Raw genomic sequence first — 17,487 nt, forward strand, 5'->3', positions numbered from 1 at the left:
CAGGTGTGGCATATCAAGACATCGATTAGACATCATGTTTATTGCACTGATGTGCCTTAGGCTGGCTGCAATGAAAGGCCAGCCTAAAAAGGTCTTTCAGATGAACTGTTAAATAAATGGCACGGCCTAAAACATCGTACACACGATAAGAATATTAAACGAATGATCACCTGTTTTTTTTTGCATGCTAGTTTCATACCAAAGATGAAGAGCTTACTAATTCTTGTACGACAGAATACAACTTCAGAAGTGATGTAATGTGTAGTATTGTATTGTAATGTAAATGGTACGATCTGGTATCATACCAGAAAAATGTTCGTGTTCGTCCCTTCGGATAATTTCAGATGAAGTGTAGTGATTGGTTCTTGAAAGCTGTATAGTAACAATCAAATTATTGTACGATTGCTTTGGAAGCGGTATTTTCCATGTATACTAGACAGAAACGTGGTAGTTTTATCTACAGGCTAAAGACTTTCATTTTTGTCAATGGAACCATCACTCTGATTGATTCCTGATCGTCAGTGGCTGTCTGACAACCAACAGCCACGTGAAGTGTAAAGAGTACTGTACTGTGCAAAAGATTTAGGCAGGCATGAGGAAATAATGTAAAGTACGAATGCTTTCAAAAATATATATTTGAACCGTTTTGAATCAATTTACAAAATGCAAAGTGAACGAACAGAATATCTAAATCAAATCAATATTTGTTGTGACTACCCTTTGGCTTCAAACCAGCATCAATTCTCCTAGGTACACACACAGTGCATGTGTACACAGTTTTTAAAGGAACTTGGCAGGTAGGTTGTTCCAAACATCTTGGAGAACTAACCACAGATCTTCTGTGGATGAAAGCTGCCTCAAATCCTGCTGTCTCTTCATGTAATCCCAGACAGACTCGATGATGTTGAGATCAGGGCTCCTGATCAGAGCCAAACCATCACTTCCTGGACTCCTTGTTCTTCTTTACACTGAAGATAGTTCTTAACTCCTTGACGCCGGCTGCACGCATTTATGCAGCTGCTTGGTGGGTGGGCCTTAACACTGAATGGCCGCATATGAGCGGCCCTGTTAAAACTATTTATTATGCTGAGAGCGCACTCCCTGCTTGCTCACAGCATGGTAGCTGATGGGTACCGGAAAGTTCCTGATGCATACTAGCGATTGGGAGCTTTCCAATCATGTGATCGCTGTAACAGCCAATCACAGCAGTCACATGATCAGAAACCCCACCCCAGGTCCTGGCACCTGAAATCCTTAAAAGGGCCAGGAGCCAATAGCATCAAGGGGTTAATAACATTGCCTGTATGTTTGGGGTTGTTTTCCTGCTGCAGTATAAATTTGGGGCCTGTCACACATTTCCCTGATGGTATATCATGATGGGTAAGTATCTGCCTGTATTTCTCAGCATTGAGGACGCTATTGATCCTGACCAAATCTCCAACTCCATTTGCAGAAATGCAGCTCCAAGCTTGAAAGGAACCTCCACCATGCTTTACTGTTGCCTGCAGACACTCATTGTACCGCTCTCCAGCCCTTCCCAAACAAACTGTCTCCTGCTACAGCCAAATATTTCAAATTTGAACGCATCAGTCTAGAGCACCTGCTGCCATTTTTCTGCACCCCAGCCCCTACGTTTTCGTGCATATTTGAGTCACTTAGCCTTGTTTCCACATTAGAGGTATGGCTTTTTGGCTGTAATTCTTCCGTGAAGATCATTTCTGGTCAGACTTCTCCAGACAGTAGATGACAAAGGGAAGTAAGCATAATGTGTATCTGCAGAATTAAGTTTTATTGGTCAACCACTGCATCTACAGTACATTCCTCAAGAATGTCCAAACAATGGTGTTCTCAATGCTAAGAAATACAGGCAGACACTTATCCAACATGCCATACCACTAGGGAGGTGTGTGATTGCCCCCAAATGTATTCTGCTGCAGGACAACAACCCCAAACATACAGACAGTCTCCTTAACAACTATCTTTAGCATAAAGAAGAACAAAGAGTCCTGGAGGTGATGGTTTGGGCCCCACAAAGCCCTGATCTCAACATCATCAAGGTTGTCTGGAATAACATGAAGAGACAGAAAGTCAAACCAAAAAAAGGGAATACAGGGATTATGGCGGTGCCAAGAGAAACACAATATATTCGATTTTAGAATTAAAATTAATTTTTATTATTTGACAAAAGTTGTTTAAAAATGGACATCAGAATCACAAAACATGGTGTGCATGATTACTAAAAACATATCTGTAGCAAGCTTCACGTTACTTGGCCTGAAAAGCGTGGCGGCCAATTCAGTGGGTAGGTATTTTAGATGCCCAACATGTTTCGCCAGTGATGGCTTCCTCAGGGACAGATTATAGATACCTAAAGCGCTACAGTGTACTCTAAGAGAGAAATATAACAATCAATATACATACTAAGACAGATAATACATTGCATACAAAAAGGATATAAATATTATAATTATTATAAATGTACAACATGTTTGCCAGCCGTCAGGGTAGACCAGCCCCCACCAACCAAATTATGCCACAAAAGACCTCCCCACAACACCAGATAGCCAGGAACCCCCAACCAGGTATTCTAAAGATGGAAAATAAGTACCTGCAAATCACCAGGAAAGGTGTCACACACCTCCAGAGCGGGGCCTCCAACAAAGATCACAATGGGTAGCTGCAGGGGGCAATAGGAAAGGCCTGGCCGAGTATATATCTAAAGGATACAGTTATTTATAGATAAGTTCATTATAATGGGTTCTAGAAGGGTCTTATGGCCCCCCATTAGCAATAAGCAGAGTTAGTTTAACACGCACCACTAAGTAGATATGGAATAGAATAGTAGGCTGAGAGAGAACCTACAGCCGGTTACAGCGCCAGATGAGGCAAGCTGAAGGACAAGAGACAATGTCAGCAGGGAATGAATATTTTGGAAAGAATAAACCAACTACCTCATGCACAAATGCTCAACAGAAATACCTACCAGAACAGATGGCAGTAAGTGCAACGGTGTCCTGTAACATCCCTGGCGTGTGTACTGGCCTGGGATGCCGGCGTTCTTATGCCCCCCACACACGAGCGGCGTCTGACGTCACCGCACGTGTGAGCGGACAAGGAGGAGCCACTGCGCATGCGCCAATCGCAATTCCGTCCGGGCCTACAAGGTCCAGAGGGCATTGCGGTGGTGTCTATGGTGATGTGTAAACACATCAGAGACAACCCGCAGTATCCAAACGCTGCATCCCGCAGCGTAATACCTGGAAGATGATATTAATTTCCAGTGTGCCGTGGCTGAGGCGGGCAGAGGAATTCCAGTGCCCTTGGGTGTCCATTTATACGTTTATAATAATTATAATATTTATATCCTTTTTGTATGCAATGTATTATCTGTCTTAGTATGTATATTGATTGTTGTATTTCTCTCTTAGAGTACACTGTAGCGCTTTAGGTATCTATAATCTGTCCCTGAGGAAGCCATCACTGGCGAAACATGTCGGGCATCTAAAATACCTACCCACTGAATTGGCCGCCACGTTTTTCAGGCCAAGTAACGTGAAGCTTGCTACAGATATGTTTTTAGTAATCATGCACACCATGTTTTTGTGATTCTGATGTCCATTTTTAAACAACTTTTGTCAAATAATAAAAATTAATTTTAATTTTAAAATCGAATATATTGTGTTTCTCTTGGCACCGCCATAATCCCTGTATTCCCTTTTTTTGGTTTGACTTTCAAATTTTTGGGATGAGGTGCTGTATCACACTGAGGGCCGCCCAGCCACATAGTAATATGAAGAGACAGAAGGATTTGAGACAGCCTACACACAGAAGATCTGTGGTTAGTTCTTTAAGGCGTTTGGAACAACCAACCTGCCGAGTTCCTTCAAAAAATGTGTGCACAAGCACTGTGTGTACCTGAGAGAACTGATGCAGGTTTGAAGCCAAAGGGTAGTAACATCAAATATTGATTTGACCTAGATTCTTCTGTTCACTCACTTTGCATTTTGTAAATTGATAATAATTAACAATACAAGTATATATATTTGAAAACATTCTTACTATTCTTACTATCATTTCTTCACACCTGTCTAAAACTTTTGTACAGTACTGTATATTATTGTATTCTTGGGCATCCTGCTGAGAAACATTAATATACAGACTGCAGGCACCAAATGTCTAAAGGATAACTGTACTTTCAAAGAAACAACAACAATTATCTTGTTTTCCATAGCCTCCCCTTAAAAATAAATAACCCACCCTTCCCCACCCTAGATGCATACTTAAATGAATCCGATAAGCGCAGCCTGTAGCATTCTTCTCTGCCTCCAGCCAAAATCTTTTAGCCACTGGATGCTTAAGCACAATTAATCCCCATAGACCTTTATAGACCATCTCCTGAGCATCTCTTGTATTGGGAGACAGCTCCATAAAGGTCTATGGGGATCGACTTTGTAGTCACAGCCAATGGCAAGAAGATTTCAGCCAAAAGCTGTGAACATTGCTGCAGGCTGTGTCTGTCGGGTGCAGGTAATTATGTATCTGGGGCAGGAGAGAGTGGCTACATTTTGTTAAAGGGAAGGCTATGTAATATGGATTACTGTACTTTTTCTGAAAAAAAAGTTATCCTTTAAAGACGAAGCATGTTTCTAAGCAACAGATATACAGTTGTTAGTCAATGCTGCAACAAAAGTTGTCTTCAAGGCCCCTGTCAAAATCTAGACACCATACAGTAAGACAAAAAAAAAGGAATCGCTATCATGAAAAAAAAAAATTCAGTTTATTCTGAGAACATAACAAATGCTTGCATTTAGTTAGATTCGGATGCTTATTGAAACCAAACTGGTCTGAACTTTATTTGTAAGAAAGTAAGCAATCAAGTACTAATAGCATACCTGTTCACTGTGAATTACTATAAGCTTTACAATCAAGATATTAATAAGATTTCCAATGCTTGGATCTTTATAAATAGCAGCAACCTGTCAAAAAAACATGCAAAAATGGATTACTGAACTAAAAACTCAACACCTGAATTGGTAATACATTTTTTTTTTGCATTAGTTAAAAAAACACCAAACAAACTTCCACAATACCCAGTCTATTCTTTTACACTATTCTAGCTGTATTCCAGATGTAAAATCTTGTTTTTGTTAAGGCCATTTACACCTTTGTGGTGTGTTAACACGTGCACATTAAGCCATATGATTTTGCACAATAACATGTTGCATTAAGGCATCTCATTCAAAATGAATGGGCAGCCAACACACCCTAACATGCTTAAAATTGTGCATGACCCTTTTTTCTAATGCACAACATGTGTGTTGCCTTATTGCTTTGGGATGCCATTAAAAATGAATGGCAACACAATGCAGTAACATATACAGTAATGAAGTGTAATCTGGAATTAAGGTAATTGAGGACATATGATGCTGCAATACATACTGCTAAAGCCACATAAATAACTTATTTGAAGAGAACCTTTCCTCAAACCTCATAAAACAGCAGGTTCACTGCACGGAAGATATATAGGCAGGCTGTACTTACCATCCCTAAGCTCCCTCTTCCTGCCTTGTCCAGTGTCAGAACTCTGAAAACACCAGATACTTCTAGGTATAGGGCAACATGTGACAATTTTCAGTATCTCCCACAATTCAGCATTCAGTGCTGGACTGAAAGAAGCTGAAGAGTCAGCCCAGCCAAAAGTATTTTTTGTTTTAGGTGTAGCGTGATTTCTTATGTTGTCTGCATACGCCAACTGAAAGATCTCCATACAATTGTTCTTGTCCATCTAGGAGTTTTACATGTTCTTGCCCACATTTGTACATTCCTGCATCTCTAGCCAGGAGAGTAGGACTCCATAATAATGGGCACAGCAGTTATACAGATTCAATAATGTAGTAACTTTACCAATAGCGTCTCTGAGAGATATAAGAAATTGATAGGTGATTTATATCTCCACAACCTAACAAAAGATGAATCTAGTTTTGGGTTGACTTGGTATTTATTACTGATGTCAAACTCGCGTTATCTCCACCTCAAATTTTAAAAAGGCACTATTGCTGAGCAGTAAATCCACCCATAGAAACACAGGTTCTGAGGATTTAGAGATCTGGCAAGTACAACCATTGTTTTTAAAGCGCTTTCCCAGCGTCACATTTTGAATTCAGTGAGTTACAGTCTGTTATCTTCAGTGGTTGGTCTTGTCATTGCTTTCCCCGCAGGTAATTAAATTTTTAGAATGCTCCAACATGGTACTCTGCCTTTTCAAGGCTCTAGGTTCTTCCCATTGCTAAATCCACACAGGACAAATACAATTGAAAGATAATGTAGTAAATACAGAAAACTGCACTCTTGCCTTTCAAACACATACATTGTCTTTCTGCATTCTGGCAACTGAGCAATTTATAATGGTAGTGCCTGACAAGAACCTTTTTGGTTTATGTGTTTGGAAATCTGAAACACCTAACCCTATCATGAACTATGCTATACAAGGAAATCTTCTAAAAGTGAATAATCATGAAATTCAAAAAGAAGTTTTGGGATATTGGTTGCACCTGCCCATTTGCCATTCTGGGAATGCTTAACTATCAAATGATATAACAAGTATGAAGGGAAAAGGGGGGGGAATAGTTACTAACCCCCTCTTCCCTCATGGGATTGCGGCAGCGGAGCTTCAAGTATCCCCTTAAATTATAAGAAATTTTACAGCTATTTATTTATTTGTTTATTGTTAAAGTCAATAATAATAAAGGCTGCGGCCAACTTTATCCAACAATAAAGGTGTGTGGTGATTTTCCTTTCTGTTTTAAATTCTGCTGTCTGCTGTCCCATGAAGGGAAAACTGTTTCTAACCCCACCTTCCCTCATGGGATTGTAGCAGGGGCATTTCAAGTATCCCCTTAACTTAGAAAACACGGGAAGGTGTGCTATTGGTCACCTTCCCCTGTATAGGTCAGCTCACCTAGTATCCAGGCAGTTTGAGAAAAGAACGGGAAGGTGCTCTATTGGTCACCTTTTCCTAGGTAGGTCAGGTGATCTAGTATCCAGGCAGTTTGGAAAAAGAAGAATTTGAAATAAAAAGGGGTTCCGAGCCCCTGAGGTTCAGTGGCCCCAGTAAGCACAAGCTGTAGTGTTCCCTCCCTCCCCCCCTATCCGTTGCAGCTAATTATTATGTGGCGTTGTCACCTTTGTTAAGGGGAACAGTTTTTTTAGCCTAGGTTTTTTACTGACTAGGTCTCTTAAAGTTTATATTATCTGAGTGATTTCTGGTTGAAGAATGTTTTGATGTTATGGGTAATTTTACCCCCAATTGTATGTATTCCAGCTCAAGCCGTAGTGGCTGAGCTGATGGCAGGTGTTTAAAAGAAATTTCACAGCTATTTATTTATTAATTTATTGTTAAAGCCAATAATAATAAAGGCAGTGGCCAACTTTATCCAACAATAAAGGTGTGTGGTGTTTTTCCTTTCTGTTTTAAATTCGGCCCCCAGATCCGTTGATGTAGATCCATCATCAATCATGATGCCCACCGCACCGCCGGACCTGAAGTAAGAAAAAAAAAATGCCTGCTCTGCCATTTGACATTTCTTAAATAGGTAAAGGGTGGGGCCACCTGGTGACATCACCTGGTGGCACCGCCCCCTTTTGATGTTACTGACCCAGCATGCACCAGATTCCGATAAGCCCCCTGCCCAAAGACTCCCACAACCACAGCCCAGAGTTGTCGGGAAGAGGGCCTTGACCCCATGGGGACAAGGTGCTTTGGGGCAGGGGGGCCATGTTGAGGGCATGCGGCCTGGTATGTTTCAGAGTGGGGGGATCGCTCGCCTCCCCCTTTCCTGACCTGCCGGGCTGCATGCTTGGATAAGGGCCTGGAATGGATGTATGAATGTATGGTCCCACCCCGTTGTTTTTTTAATTTTTGTATTGCCAGTAATGGTATTGTATTGCCGGCAATTTAAATGCCATTTTTTTTCTTTAGAAATGTTAGTTTTGCTGCAGCAAGTTCTATACATGGTACAGATGCACCACTTTACAGGCAGACTAATGGGACCCCCCAGGCACTATATTTAAAGGAATTTTTCATTTTTATTGATTCACTTTAAGTATATCAGAAACCATGAGTCAGACTGAGACAGAAGTACAGTTAAATCACACTTGTTTAATAATAATAATAATAAGGTAAACAGAGGAAACATATTTAAAACATAGCCAGAGTTCAGGAACTGGAGCGGATAGTCAGACAAGCCAAAAGGTCAGGGAGCCAGAGATGAGTGTAGTAGAACAGCAAGCAGGATCTGGAGCCAGAAGGAATGTCAGCCAAGCAAGTCTAACCGGAACACAGGAGAGCATATCTAGAGATGTGACCAAGGCGAAGGCAGAGATCATCTGGGCTGGATGGCTTAAGTAGGCAGGACTGACGAGCAGGATATCATTAACAGGTGAGCCACTGTGAAGAGAAAGGAGCTGACAATTAGCAGACAGCTGAGTGGCCAGCTTTGAGAAGGAGGGGCTGAGCCCAGCCCTGACAGTACCCCCTCCTCAATGACCCCTCCCCTCGGAGGACCACCAGGCTTGAGGGGAAAATGACTATGGAAATCAAGGAAGAGGACAGGGGCATGTACGTCCGAGGATAAGACCCAAAAGCGTTCCTCCAGACCGTACCCTTTCCAATGCACCAGGTACTGTATGCGCCCACGGAACCTACGGGAGTCAACAATGGACTGTATTTCATACTCCTCATGGTTCTCAACCTGTACAGGGTGAGGACAAGGCACCGAGGTGGTAAAGCGGTTGCAGAGCAAAAGTTTTAAGGTTTTAATAAGGATCAACGTATGAGTAGCGGAGGGGGGGGGAGCATGGGGGCCAGTGGTGTTTTTTTTTTTCTCCTCTTAATACGGGCTGGGGTTGTATGTTGTTTTTCATTTTTTGTTGTGTTTTTTTTTGTTGTTTGTATATAAAATGAATAAAAAGTTGATTTGATTCAAAAAAAGTTTGAAAAAGGAGACATGAAATATATTCGCGATATGCATATTAGAAGGAAGGTCTAACGCGTAAGCCACTGAGTTAATCCTGTGAAGAACACGGAAAGGCCCAATAAACCAAGGTGCGAACTTCAGAGAGGGAACATGAAGTTGGAGGTTGCGAGATGACAGCCAGACCCTGTCCCCAACCTGGTAGGAAGGCGCAGGCAGGCGTCTGCGGTCAGCATAGAGTCTGTACCTATCATTAGCATGTCGCGAAGCCTCCTGGACTTGTGCCCAAGTGGAACGAAGACCACGGAGATGCTCCTCTAACACATGAATACTCTGCGGAACAAACGAGTCAGGCAACATGGAAGGTTGGAAACCATAGTTCGCCATAAACGGGGACAATCGAGAGACGTGAGACTGGTGCGAACCGTAGCCAGAATACGATCAGGAGGTATCACAGGAACCAGAACATTGTCATGACAAAGTGTCAGCCCTTACATTCTTAGTACCGGGTAAGAATGAGACAATGTAATTGAAACTAGACAAGAAAAGAGCCCATGGCGCCCTTCTGAGAGAGAGAGGCGTTTAGCCTCAGACAAGAATGTGAGATTCTTATGGTCAGTAAGAATGAGAACCGGCACAGTGGTACCTTCAAGGAGATGTCTCCATTCTTTCAGGGATAAAATGATCGCTAACAGCTCTCTGTCACCAATCTTGTAATTGCACTCCGCAGGTGACAATTTCTTGGAAAAGCAGCAAGGATCCATAGCGCTCTCAGAGGTAGGATGTTGAGACAGAAGGGCGCCAACTCCAGTCTCAGAAGCATCAACCTCAAGGATAAAAGGTAACGTAGGATCAGGTTGTGCCAACATAGGAGCAGAAACAAAGGCAGCCATGAGACTCTCAAAGGCCTTCATGGCCCCTGGAGACCAACTCTGTGGGTTACCATCCTTTCTGGTCATATCAGTCAAGGGCTTGACCAGAGACAAGAAGTTGCGAATAAACTACCGATAATAGTTGACAAAGCCAAGAAAACGCTGCAGAGGATGTAAACCCACGGGTCGGGGCCACTGCAGGACTGCTGAAAGATTCTCTGGGTCCATCGAAAAACCAGTAGTGAAATGACACTGGAATTTAACCTGTTCACGATCGAATTCGCACTTCTCCAATTTACAATAGAGATTGTTCTCTCTTAGTTTCTGAAGCACACGACAGACATCTGTGTGGTGGCTCTCCAGGGACTTGGAAAATATGAGAATATCTTCGACATAAACCACTACACATAACTGCAACAAATGTCGGAGGACATCGTTAATAAATTCCTGGAAAACTGCTGGGGCGTTACAAAGGCCAAAAGGCATTACGAGGTACTCATAATGGCCTGTTCTGCTATTAAATGCAGTTTTCCACTCGTCGCCCTCCTTAATCCTCACGAGATTGTATACCCCTCTCAAATTAAGCTTTGTGAAAACCTGTTGCTCCCTTGAAGCAGTCAAATAACTCCGTAATCAATGGAATCGGATAGGCATCCTTAATCGTGAAACGATTGAGACCCCTATAATCAATACAAGGTCTCAGTTCACCACTCTTCTTCTTCACAAAGAAGAAACCAGCACCAGCAGGAGACGAGGATGTGGATGAAACCTCAAGAAAGTGCGTCTGCAACATACTCCTCCATGGCCTTATTCTCCAAGACCGACAAAGGGTAAATCCGGCCACGAGGGGGTATGGCACCATGTTGGAGGTCAATTGCGCAATCATACTACCAGTGTGGAGGCAAACTACCAGCTTGACCTTTGTCAAAGACATCACTAAAATCGTGGACAGCGGAACAGTCACATGGGCAGGCTGTAGAGGTCTTCCCGTAAAGAGCCTCAATGGCAAGTCAAATGGCATGCAGCTGCAGCGGAATCGGGTGCTTCGATACAAAGGCAGCTTCAATGTACAGGCCTGCAGCCCCAGAGTCGATTAGAGCCTGTATCTCGACGGACGACTCAGCCCAAGAAAGGGTAACCGAAACCAGGGGCTTATCCTTCTGGATAACTGGGGACGAAACAATGCTACCTAAGGTCTGTCCGTGACAAGACCTCAAGGTTCAGGCGTTCCCTGGACGGGTAGGAAAAGACTTCAAAAAGTGACCTGCCTGGCCACAATAAAGGCACAATCTCTCCCTCCTATTAAGGGTTTTCTCATCCGCAGAGAGACGCTTTAAGCCCGAGTGCATGGGTTCATCTTCACAGACCGACTCGGTACCAGGAGGCATGGGAGGTGAGGGAGGCAAGGGTGGGACTGCAAAGTTTGGAGACAAATGTACAGGAGGCTTCTGCAAGCGCTCCTTAAAAGGAAGTCTTTCTCTGAGTCTGGAGTCAATGAGGATGGCAAACGTGATCAACTTCTCCAGCTCAGTGGGTATATCTCGGGCTAGCTCATCCTTGATGGTATCTGAGAGACCATGAGAAAAAACAGCCACGAGGGCCTCATTGTTCCAAGCAACCTCTGCTGCCAGAGTATGGAATTCAATGGCGTAATCGGCAACAGTTCTCGCAATGTTTGATGGACATGAGACACTTGGCAGCAGAAGCGGAGCGTGCAGGAACATCAAATACCCTTTTAAAATAAGCCACAAACTCTGGGTAACTCAAGACAAGAGGTTTTTTCATCTCCCAAAGAGGGTTTGCCCAGGCAAAGGCTCTCTCAGAAAGCAAAGATATCACGAAACCTACTTTGCTTCTGTACGTGGGAAACGTCTGGGGCAGCATCTCAAAGTATATCTCAACCTGGTTGAGAAACCTTCTGCGTTGGACTGGATTGCCCCCAAATCGCTGGGGAAGCAGAGCGGAACTAGACATACCTCTTATTGAGGTAATACTCGAGGTGGGTGCCTGCACAGAGACTGGAGCAGCAGCAGGGACGGCCTGCAACACAGGTTGTACCGTAGCAGCCACAGTGGGAGATTCCAGGTGAGCCGTGTGACTCAGAAGCATTTGTAATGCCATGGCAAACTGATCCATGCGGTGATCCTGCTCATCCAATCTAGAAAAAATATTACCAACAAGTGGATTGACTGCATATTCTGAATTCATGGCCTTCGCCTACTGTCAGAAACCATGAATCAGACTGAGACAGAAGTACAGTTAAATCACACTTGTTTAATATTAATAAAAAGGTAAACAGAGTAAACATAGTCAAAACATTGCCAGAGTTCAGGAACCGGAACGGATAGTCAGACAAGCCAAAACATCAGGGAGCCAGAGATGAGCGTAGTAGAACAGCAAGCAGGATCTGGAGCGAGAAGAAATGTCAGCCAAGCAAGTCTTTAACAGAAACACAGGAGAGTGTCTCTAGAGATGTGACCAAGGTGAACGTAGAGATCATTTAAATCACTGCTCCTGAAAAAATGATCTTTCCAAAAAAAAAAATGTTGGCATTGATATATGTCCCCCAGGGCAGTACCCAGGTCCCCATACCCCTTGTATAGCCAATACCTTGCAAATAAGCCTTCAAAATGGGGACTTTTGATTTTTTAAGTTCGGGTCCCATAGACTTTAATAGGGTTTGGGGTTCAGGTCCGAAGTTTTGCGATGTTCGGAAGTTCTGGCATGAACCGAACCGGGGGGTGTTCGACCCAACTCTACTCTCTATATATAGTGGCTGGGTTCCAGTGTGCAGCTTTTCAATCTTCTGTCTTCAGATTCATTTATACAAACTCACAAATATCATCTCAGCAGTGGAACTCAGAATAGGATCACTAGTTGCAAGCACTATAGATGAGGGAGATGACTGACTGAAGCTAAGTATTACTGTTATATTTGGCAGCTCCCCTGATAGAAGAGCTCAGTTTGATGAAGTGCTTGGATATAGTAAAAAATACTCTGCAAGTGATCTGAATATAGCTCTTGTTTCAATCAAAGAACAATTTTGTCATTCATTGATGTAGACGCATTATACAAAAGTATATAGGGCTTGCATTTGGCAATTAAACCCTACAGTAATTTGTCCAAGAAATTCTCATTTATTTTATGCCACTATTATGAATTGTTCTACTTTCACAAGAGCAGCACGTTCCAAAAACATTGTGGAATAAAGACAAATAATTGTGACCTCCAAATCTTAGTTAGTTCTGTTATTTGGCACAAATATAAATGTATCATGTAAGATGCCAGGGAATTGTGTTTGATATTATGGGGCATTGGAACAGCTGGAAAAGTATATCTACAAAAATACCATTCAGATGAGGAATTTGAAAGGGTTATCAAAAGTACACAAAAGTGCACAAAACTTTGCGGAGAAGCAACTGGTGGTAATTTTCAATCTGTTCAAAATGTTACAAAATGTCAGACAAATGAAAACCTTTTGTTTATAAAGTAGAGGGTGAATAAATCACTGATGTAAAACAAGTTCTTCTTCCATGTTCTAGACTGTGCACAGCATCTAGTAATGTAACATTAACTGCAGATCAAGGAACACAACAGAGGATTTGGATTACTCTGTAAAAAAATATTAGGTTAAAGAGGAACTGCAGTCTGCTCACATAATATGTAATAAAAACATCTTTGCCATTCTGAAGCTTTCCTCCAACCACTTTGCATATTATTTTTATCACAGGTGTGCGTAGCCATTTGCATTGGGGCGTGCACCCCAAAGCTCAAACACACATGCCTTTCTCTGCAGCCTCAGCTACACTGGACAGTGAATGAATAGGAAGCATTCTGTGCTGAGCGGTTTCCTGTTCATTCACAAACTGAAGCACAGAACACAGTTTACTATGCTTCAGTTATGATTGAACACAGTGACTGAGTGTGCACTGTATTCATTTAAAAAGGGAAGGCGATGGTAAATGACATATTTACTAGCCTCTTCCCCCAATCTACATCCTGAAACATCCCCTTGCAGCTTTCATTGGCCCTCTTATAACTCATCCCCCCTCTCTTCCTGGCAAACTCTTGTGAGAGAGAGAGAGCTGTGCATGATGTCATAAGCCTAGGCTAAAGACCAGACAAGACACAGGAAGTGGGCTGTATAAGGTATTTACTGGCAGAATAAAAATGTTTTACTAAAGTTAAAACAACAAGGGCAGAAGATTTAATAGATGGAAAGTTGAAAAAATTACTGAAGGTTTGCTTTAAGCACTTGGCAACTGAAGAAATACCCCCTTAAAGTAATCAGATGGAGAATATGCTTTCTTAGAACTAACAATCGGATATTGGCACGGCTGACATTTTATGAGCTGAAGTTTTCTAGATAAGGGGTGTAACTATAGATCAAGGGCCGCCTCCATATTAATTATTATTATTATCACAACTACTCTAAAAACCAAATAAAATATTCTTTAAACTGTGTTATTTTTTTGCAGAACTAAAAACAGCTGTCAATTTTTAGCCAAGTACAAAGCTACACTCAACAAATCTTTACAGTCTCAAGAAGAATGTGTAAGGCATATTAATTTTCGTGCTGGCTGTGATTACCAGAATCTCTGAGGGCATTATATTTACACAACAAAGACAGCTAAATTCTCCCTGTGCCCCCTTCCACTACTCACATCCACACCGCTTATCCCCCGCACCCCTCCAACCTTTGCACCCTTACCCACCATTCACCTCTGCACCCCCATAAAACCACTGCACACCTTCTCCAAAAACTGCTAACATCTGCAACACACTTTCTTTACACCACTGCACCCTCATTCCACCACTGCTAAGATTAAGTGAACATTCACTTTAAATATTCAAAGTGAAACGCAAATTCCAGTTTATTTATTTCATCTGGACATCATTGTTTATTTAAAGTAAGCTCAAAGTAAGCTAAAACATATTGAGGACCAGAACGCGGTGTGGGAACAATGTGCGGGTGTCGATGTTAACTTAATGACACACCAAATGCAAGTCACAAATGCAGTGCGTTTGCCTGCACCAGATCGTATTGTACAGTAGTACCATGCGATTTGGTTGCTGTGTGTTTTTTAAAGTAGTGCATGGACTAATTTTGGTGCAGTCCAGTGCGATTTCAGCTCATTCAAATGAAAGGGCTGAAATCACACTGCACCCAGATCACATGTGAATCTCACAGGACCATACAGCATGTTCCTATGTGATTCATGGTGTAAACTGGCCCTAAGCCCTGTTTCACACTAAATGCAGCCTTGAAATTATGTGACTTCACTTGAAATTGCACAATTTCAAAGCCGCATGTCAGTGCGACCTCAGGTGCGTCTTGGGTAACATATGTGCGACTTTATGCACAGATGTCTATGCAAGTTGCACCTGAAATCGCTAAAAGTAGTGCAGGAACTACTTTTTCGAATCGGTGCGACACCACAAAGTTGGAGTCAAACCAATTTTAACAGTTCCATTGCTGACAATAGGGTGTGACTTGTCATGCGATTTGACCTGTCAAATCGCATGACAAGATGCACCAGTTTGAACAAGGACTTAATGAAGATTCTCAACTCCTTTAGCAACTCAACCTAATTTTGTTCCCACTTAAAGTATAAGTGCACTTGTTTGTTCAAAGTCACTTATGGGGTATACACACGGTCGGACTTTTCGGCTACAAAAGTCCGACAGACGCCGACGGCCCAAATCCGGTGGGCAATCTGATCGTGTGTGGGCTTCCCTGGACTTTCAGCGGACTTTTCCAGTCGCAAATCTGACGGACTTTAGATTTGGAACTTGCTTCAAATCTTTACCTCGTAACTCCGCCGGACCCAGAAATCCGCTCGTCTGTATGCTAGTCCGACGGACAAAAACCCACACTAGGGCAGATATTGGCTACTGGCTATCAACTTCCTTATATTAGTCCGGTGTACGTCATCACGTACGAATCCGTCAGACTTTTGTGTAATCGTATGTAGGCAAGTCCGTTCATTAGAAAGTCCGCCGCAAGTCTGCCAAAAGTCCGTCGAAAGTTTGTCGGACAGGCTGTCGGACTTTTGTAGCCGAAAAGTCCGACCGCGACCGTGTGTACGCCCCATTAGGCTAGGATCAGCAAAAGGGAGGTCAGGTTTCAGGTTAGGCCTGCTTTCTGTAGCTTCTTTCCTCTATCCCATAACTGCTTAGTGGTTAGCACTCCTGCTTTTCAGCACTTGAGTCCTCTTTTCAAATAGTAATCAGGATGTTACCTGCATGGAGTTTGCATGTACTCCCTGTGCTTTTTCCCACAAATAAAAGACATGCTGGTAGGGTAATTGGCTCATGTCTAAATTGACCCTAGTATGTGTTTGTATGCATAAGAGGTAGGGACCTTAAATTGTAAGTTCCTTGATGGCAAGGATTGATGTGATGGTACAGTGTGTCGTGCTGCATCAAAATAGCATATTTTTTCCTTTCCCCCCCCCCCTTACCAGGTCCTTCTCAAGTAGAACTGTGGGTGGGCATGTTATAAACACCTAAATATTTAAATACTTTTAACAAGCAGAAAATTAGCAATAAAGCTTAAAGCGGAGTTCCACCCAAAAGTGGCCACATTTGGCACCTTTCGGGGGGACAGGAAACCTGTCCTTTACAGGTATCCTGTCCCCACTTCCGGGTGCCTCAGCTGTGGAAATTTGCATCCCGCTCGGGCTCCCTCCTCCTTCCTCCTCCTTCCCCAGCTGCTGGGCCAGTAGGAGAGAGGAGCGAGGAGGAGAGGGGAGCGGAGCCTCACGCATGCGCAGTAGGGTTCCCGGCGTGAAGCAGTAAGGCTACACTGCTGGGTTGCCTTAGTCGCAATGGAGGCAGCAGCACCCGACAGCTGATGGAAACATCAGCTGCGGTGCGGCCGACTTCGCTGGACTCCAGGACAGGTAACTGTCCAATTATTAAGTATGTGCAGCTGCTGGCTTTTAATTTTCGCAGCGGCGGACGGACCTCCACTTTAAGTTTAGTGAATTTTTATTCTTACAATGCATGAGTGTGCCCCTTGTGCTGGTGGCTGCTGTGTTATTTGAAATCTTCTTACGGTGCTGTGGGATTAATACAAGCGGCTGCACCTGCCACCTTGTCAAAAGTGCTAACTATGCACCCCCCCTTCCACCTCCTGTTCCATTCACAGAAGTTGTACTATCAGTTCCCACAATGAAAAGCACTCTGTGAATGGAGGAGGTGGGCCTTTCATTCATCTGCCCATTGTCCATTCATACAGTACAGTGCTTTTGATTGTGGGAACCAGTAGTACAGCTTCTATGAATGGAGCAGGGAGATGGAAAGAGTGGCACTTGATGGTTGCCTGGGACAGCTCCATTCACTCATATTAACCCCCATGGCAACAGAAGACCATAGCTAAGGGAATATCCAGGGGAAGAGGACTGGAGACTTCAAGCAACACAGTAGCCACCACATCAAATTACAATCACAGTCATTCTAAGATGCCAGAGTCACTTATTGTTTGAGAGATGTCAGAATCACTTTTCAGAGTCAGGTGTCAGAGTAAAGTATCAGGGGCTAGAGTAAACAGTCAGGTGTCAAAAACACTAGTATTTGTTGGGTATGATGGTCACTAGTCAGTGTCGGTTGTCAAAGTCAACAGTATGTGTCAGGGGGTT

At 43.0% G+C, this 17,487-nt stretch overlaps 1 protein-coding gene across 1 annotated transcript in view; it reads right to left on the bottom strand.

Annotated features, from left to right (window-relative positions):
• Nucleotides 1-17,487, bottom strand: part of ADAMTS20 (ADAM metallopeptidase with thrombospondin type 1 motif 20) — a 263,623-nt gene that overhangs the window by 156,996 nt on the left and 89,140 nt on the right. The window contains exon 5 of the mRNA XM_073619942.1: nucleotides 4,893-4,976. Coding sequence (XP_073476043.1) covers nucleotides 4,893-4,976 — 84 coding nt within the window. The remainder of the gene's footprint in view (nucleotides 1-4,892; nucleotides 4,977-17,487) is intronic.

The sequence above is a fragment of the Aquarana catesbeiana genome, linkage group LG03, assembly GCF_042186555.1.
Source record: "Aquarana catesbeiana isolate 2022-GZ linkage group LG03, ASM4218655v1, whole genome shotgun sequence".
Taxonomy (NCBI): domain Eukaryota; kingdom Metazoa; phylum Chordata; class Amphibia; order Anura; family Ranidae; genus Aquarana; species Aquarana catesbeiana.